This window comes from Gracilinanus agilis, chromosome 2 (genome assembly GCF_016433145.1).
Source record: "Gracilinanus agilis isolate LMUSP501 chromosome 2, AgileGrace, whole genome shotgun sequence".
Taxonomy (NCBI): Eukaryota; Metazoa; Chordata; class Mammalia; order Didelphimorphia; family Didelphidae; genus Gracilinanus; species Gracilinanus agilis.
In genome coordinates this window covers 434,424,727-434,430,726 of record NC_058131.1, presented here as the reverse complement: position 1 = coordinate 434,430,726, position 6,000 = coordinate 434,424,727, and the positions used below count along the sequence as shown (strand labels likewise).

At 36.4% G+C, this 6,000-nt stretch overlaps 2 protein-coding genes across 2 annotated transcripts in view; one reads left to right on the top strand and one right to left on the bottom strand.

The window, feature by feature from the left end:
• Positions 1–752: 752 nt before the first annotated feature.
• Positions 753–6,000, bottom strand: part of PTGER2 (prostaglandin E receptor 2) — a 49,240-nt gene continuing 43,992 nt past the window's right edge. Inside the window, exon 2 of the mRNA XM_044661935.1 lies at positions 753–1,427. Within this exon, the coding sequence (XP_044517870.1) occupies positions 1,236–1,427 (192 nt within the window). The 3' untranslated portion in view covers positions 753–1,235. The remainder of the gene's footprint in view (positions 1,428–6,000) is intronic.
• Positions 3,673–4,449, top strand: LOC123235726 (protein AMN1 homolog). The gene has a single exon (XM_044661936.1). It carries the CDS (start codon positions 3,673–3,675, stop codon positions 4,447–4,449), a length of 777 nt encoding a protein of 258 aa, XP_044517871.1.

Sequence of the window (6,000 nt, the reverse complement as noted above, 5' to 3'; positions counted from 1 at the left end):
ATAGTTGTGGGGTCATTTGGTTTGAGTTATCTGCCTGATTTATGTTCCTTGAATTATCAGTTCTGATTTATTAAGTGCCCTTTCTGCCACAGTCAACAATAAGGCCTACTATGTATTGGGATACACAAGTTAAGACATAGCCTTTGCACTTAATGAGTTTTTATTTGTAATCAGTTTTAGAGTAAGTGAAAAGGAAAGAAGAATATTCACTAGTGATTAGAGAAAAAATATATGTAAAAAATTCAAAACTTTGGGATATGTTGAAAAGGAATTTATGCATGTAAGCTGCAGATGAAAATAAAATTCCGGGAGCAAAACTGTAGAAACTCCAGAATGGAATCTTCTTGGGTAGCAGAAATCTTTTTTTTTTTTTTTTTAATTTTTGGACCTGAGAAAGATAAGGCTGGGATATATGATTGACTTAAAACTGTAAGTTGGTTGGTTAAACAAATAATTTCAATATAGCCACATGGTGAAATGTGCAATAAAATGCATTATCTAACTTTATCTTATTTTTATCTCTTTAACCACAAAATAGTAATTAATATAGAATAACAAATAACATTTTAAAAGCAAATTTTAAGACTGCATGTATTCTTTTTTCTTTCTTTCTTTCTTTTTAAACCCTTATCTTCTGTCTTGGAGTCAATACACAATATACACAGTATTGACTCCAAGGCAGAAGAGTGGTAAGGGCCAGGCGATGGGGGTCAAGTGACTTGCCCAGGGTCACACAGCTAGGAAGTGTCTGAGGCCAGATTTGAAACAAGGACCTTCTGTCTTTAGGCGTGTCTCTCAATCCACTGAGCCCCCCTGCTGCCCCCTGTATTCTTAATTCAAAGGAAAACTGAAATTTAAAGGTAACTGAATATAGTCACCAAGTTTGCATCAAGATTTTCAGTTGCTGGTGTTTATTTTTTTCCCTAAAGTCCACACAATTTACTTACTCTAGAAAGATTTTCTGAATCCCTTTGGGAAAATTTCACACAGCCTTTCAACGGATTTGTAGTCTAGTCTATTGTTCAAAGTTATTTTTGTTTACTAAAGAAGCATTAAGCACTTTCTTTTCCTCTTCTCTCCTTTTTCTTTTCCTTTTCTCTCTCATCTTTTTCTTTCCTCTCTTTTCTCCTATCTTTTTCCTTCCCCTTTTATTTTTCTCCATATCCCCAAGGAACTATTTCAAATTTGATTTCCAGGTGTTTTGTGATATTGGTAACCATTATGCATAAAGGTCACTATGTTGGTGGAGCATCTTGTGCTTTCAATGAAATTTCACAATATAGTATTGAACGCATCAGCCTCAGAACTGGAGGCCTAAGAATGACGAATATCCAAGGATCAATTATTGAGTTAATTGATAAAAATCGAAGTGCTTGTAGTTCCCATTTTTTCTCCCTGGAGGAAGGTTCAGTCAAATATGCATAAATCTGTAAAAATGAAAACAAATATGTTAATATTGAAATGAAATTTCTCAATTCATTAATATTTTAACGGAAGAGCTTAGATCATATTTTGTTGTTCCTTCAGAAATGCTATCAAAAAGACCTTGCTTTTGGAAGGGAAAAATAATGTTTCTTCTCTCCCTGTTGTCCTTAGCTTATCAAACTGTAGTATCATCATGAGTTTCTCCTCATGTCTTTGTGGATGAACATCCAAGCCCCATTCATACTATCAGTGGTGTTCTAGATGATATTATCAGACATTTTTGCTGTTCGTTGTCTTTTCAATATGTCAATGAGCATAAAAATAAAAACAGTCTTGGCCAGGCTAGGTGTCTTTATTTCATTAGACAATTAAGGAATAATAAAGATGAACACAAATAAATCTTCCCCCTTCTACTTTTCTTTTCATTTACTGACTGCTCACCTTTATTTTTTCTTCCTCAAAAAAGATTTTCACAATAGCAATAAAATAATCAACCCTTCAAAATACTACAATGAATAAAGAATTTATTTTATATTTTCCTCAATGCAAAAATTCATAGCATTTAGAACTGAAAGAGAATTTAGAGGTTTTCTCATCCTATCCCCATTCTTCCCCTAAATAGAAAAATTGAAGTCCTAGAGATGTGAGGTGACTTGTTCTGAGTTTACCTGGCAATATGTGATTCTACCCCAGGAACAAATAGTGCTTTTGGAACAGCACCACCAATGGTTAGGTGTCATATTTAACTCAAAAACTTAGACTGGAATGTATACAATCTGCTGTGTATGCAATGTATTTTTATGATAGCCTTATTCATTTTATTAGGCTCATTTATATCAGAATAATATTATTACATGTCTTTTAAATTAATTACATACAGTATTCATTAGGATTTGATCATGCGAAAGAAAAGGAAAAAGATCTTCGTGCTTGTTTTTTAAATGTAGGAAAAGAATAAGCTTTTCCCAGTCTCTAGGATATTAAGGTTATCATTCATTGTACAATTAACTAATTATAACATTCTATGTGTCTATAAGTTTACACACCTCCAAAATCAAAATACAGATATCCCTTCTACATCATGGGGGATTGGGGCCCCCTTCACTCTGGAAAAACCACGTAAAATGTTTTGACCCTCCCTTCAAACTGTAAAAATAAAAGGCAACTATAAAACTAATACAGCAATGGAGTGATTATTGATTATAAACTGATTTTAATACTCTGCTTGCTGCACTCACAAATTATCCTTAGTTTATATCAGTGAAGTGAAGTTCATAAGTGAACTTCTCTTCAGGACCAGGCTCAAGGAAGCTAAAGAGTCTCTTGTTATAAAAAATAAACTATTTATTGAGAATATATAAGGATAAAAAAAATTTCTAACTCTAAGAGATTCCAACTCTACCCAAATAAAACTCCCTGGTTCCGCAAGGAACTGCTTCTCCTGTGTCCACAGGCTACACTGATCCTTCCTGATATAACTAACCTAAATTTTCACTATTCTATATAAACTAACACTATTATCCTTATAATTCTTAACTTCACCTCCAAGTTATAACAATAACAAAGGCTAGCTGGCTGAGTCTCAGCAAGAACCAAGTTGGGATTCTGAGCCTTAACAGACTCAGAGTCCAAACCAAAGACCAGGGTTTTCTTTGGTCTTCTCAGAATTAAAACAATCTATAAAAGAGTAATAGATAGTCAATAGTGTTTCTCAAGTCAGAAAAAGAAAACACTAAGCTCCTTCGGGTCTTTCCCTCCTTTCCTTCTATCTCAGATAGAGAGAGAGAGAGAGAGAGAGAGAGAGAGAGAGAGAGAGAGAGAAAAGGAGAGAGAGAGAGAAAAGAAGTCACCTCCTCCACGCTCTCAGAGAGTCTCTGTGAGTGACTGCCAACTGCCAGAATCCAACTGCCACCCTCAGAGAGAATAACTGTTACAGAAAAACCAGTAGACTTGAAACTGACACTCTGGCTCAGCTCTGTTTGAAACTCCAATTCTTTGTCAAGCCAGCTTCTCTACTTCTTATCTCTAAACTAATAAGCCAATACTTATTTTCTAATATCATCCTTATAGTTTCAGGGAAATTTAACTCTTTTCTTTTTTCCTTCATGGAGTGTTTATAGTAAAAGAAATTATGAATATTTATGACCTCAAAAGAAAATGCATTTATGGGCCGGGTCCCTGGAGAGCCAAAGGAATCGGATCCGAAGATCCGAAGATCTGGGCCAGGCCCAACTTCTTTAGGCCACCATGCCTTATTCCCAGTGGGTCAGCCACCTCCTGGACCTGGGCCTTTGGTGCTTGGTGAAGAATATTTCAAGATACATCACAGACATTAAACTTTCGCCTCCTAATATAAAGGACAAGATGATTAAAATTATGAATTTTCAAGGGCGAATAACCAATTCCAACATTAGTGAGATTTTGCTCCCCGAAGTGGAGTCTCTGGACCTCCCCAGCTGCAACATCTCAGATACTGCCTTGTTGTGGCTTTGTAACTGCAGGAAATTGAAGAAATTAAATTTAAATTCCTCCAGAGAAAACTGTATTTCCATCACTTCAGAAGGGATTAAAGTGGTTGCCTCGTCCTGCGCCTTCCTCTATGAGGCCTCTCTGAAAAGGTGCTGCAATCTCACAGATGACAGCGTGCTTGCTCTCACCCTCAACTGTCAGCTGCTGAAGATAGTGGACTTTGGCGGCTGCTTGGGCATCACGGACATGTCATTATGGGCCCTCGGAGAGCACTGCCCGTTCCTGCAGAGCGTGGACTTCTCTGCCACTCAGGTGACTGACGGTGGGGTGCTTTCGCTTGTGAGTGGACTCTGCACTAAGAAGTTAGAGGAGATTCACATGGGGCACTGCGTGAACCTGACCGACGGTGCCGTGGAAGCCGTCCTCACGTGCTGCCCTCAGATACACATTTTACTCTTTCACAAGTTCCCCCTAATAACAGATCATTCCCGAGAAGTCTTGGAGCAGTTAGTGGGCCCTAACAAGATCAAACAAGTGATGTGGACTGTGTACTGATGCTTTCTCGATCCTCCGATGACTTGGCTGTTTTCCCTAGAAAGGACTGCCTGGGGAAGTTGGCTTTTCTTCACCCAGGCTATATTGATTTGTCTCTGTTTTTAGCTGTCTCCACATGACTCGCTCTGTCTGTAGTGAAATATGTAACTAAATAAAATATTAGTGGGTTGGTGGTAAAATGGTAAAGAGGGATTAGATTGGTTTCTAGGTTCTTGATGTAATAGTCCTTTGGGCCATTTATTAAAATCATTTAGATCTGGGAAAGGATTCAGAAAGAGACTCACAAGGTAACAATAAAATGTTAAACAGGGTTTATTATATAACTGAGACAGGGAAGGGAAGGGAGTGGGATGATCTAACTGGGTAGAACTAAATCCCTTCCACCAAAGTCCAACAGGTTTCCAGTAGATGTTTCTACACTGATCTATACCTCAAGTTCCCCAGCTATCTGTATTAAGTCCTAACCAGAACTCCCCCACACCCTCCTTTGGTAGTATTAAGAGTAAGAAAAAGCTGGATAATAGACAGGTCCACTGGGTCCGCAGGGGAGATCTCACAACTGTTGTCCTCAGGGTCTGGCAGGAATCCAGTAGAGTCTTAGCAACATAAAATCCAAAAGGAAAGGGAGTAAGGATCTGACTACACAGTCCACCTATGTAACTTACCAGACTCAACCTCTTCCTGGCCAGTGATAAACTTGATGGATAATCCACTCAGACAAAGTTTCCAGAGAGAGCCAGTACCTCCAGAGAGTAAGTCCAAGAAATAACTGTCACCAGAAAAGTCACTGACCCCAGAGTTCTGGAATTTTCTCTTTGCCTCTACTTGGCACTTCTTGTTTTCCCTGATTTCACTATAACAGTCCCCCCCCCTTTGCACAAAGCCAAAATAGTGTTGTAAACAATTTATTTGTGCACTAACAAACTTATATTTCCCCTAAACTAAAATTCTTACCCAAAATAACAAACAACCTATACTCATCTATCTTATCTAATTATCTTATCTACCTTACTCTAGGGATTTAATCAAAGAAAGGAAAAAAGAAAATTATACATTGAACAATTACAAAGTTCAAAGTACAAATCAAACATATGCAAAAGCAAAATTAACAAAACATCAAAAATAGAAATACAAACATAAATTTCATGCAAAACATTAAAATCATAAAATACTACTGTTATAAACTAATACAGAAAAATTCTATTACTATTGTAATGCATAAACAGCAAAGTTAAAATTTTGAAAAATACAATTAACACAGCATTGCATAAGTTTTTACATAAAAGTTAAACCAATCCATAAAACTTACTTTTGCAAAATACATTTAAAAGTAGATGAAAACTTAAAACAATCTTATTCTAAATTAAACCTTATTCATATTACACAAAATTGAACTTTTATATAAAACTGTATATATAAAAACTTAACCAGTATCAAATATTAACTACATACATAATTATACACATAATACATACATATGATACGTGTGCTGTACACATATACACCCAATATTTACACGTTACATACATGCATATACACACGATATAATAC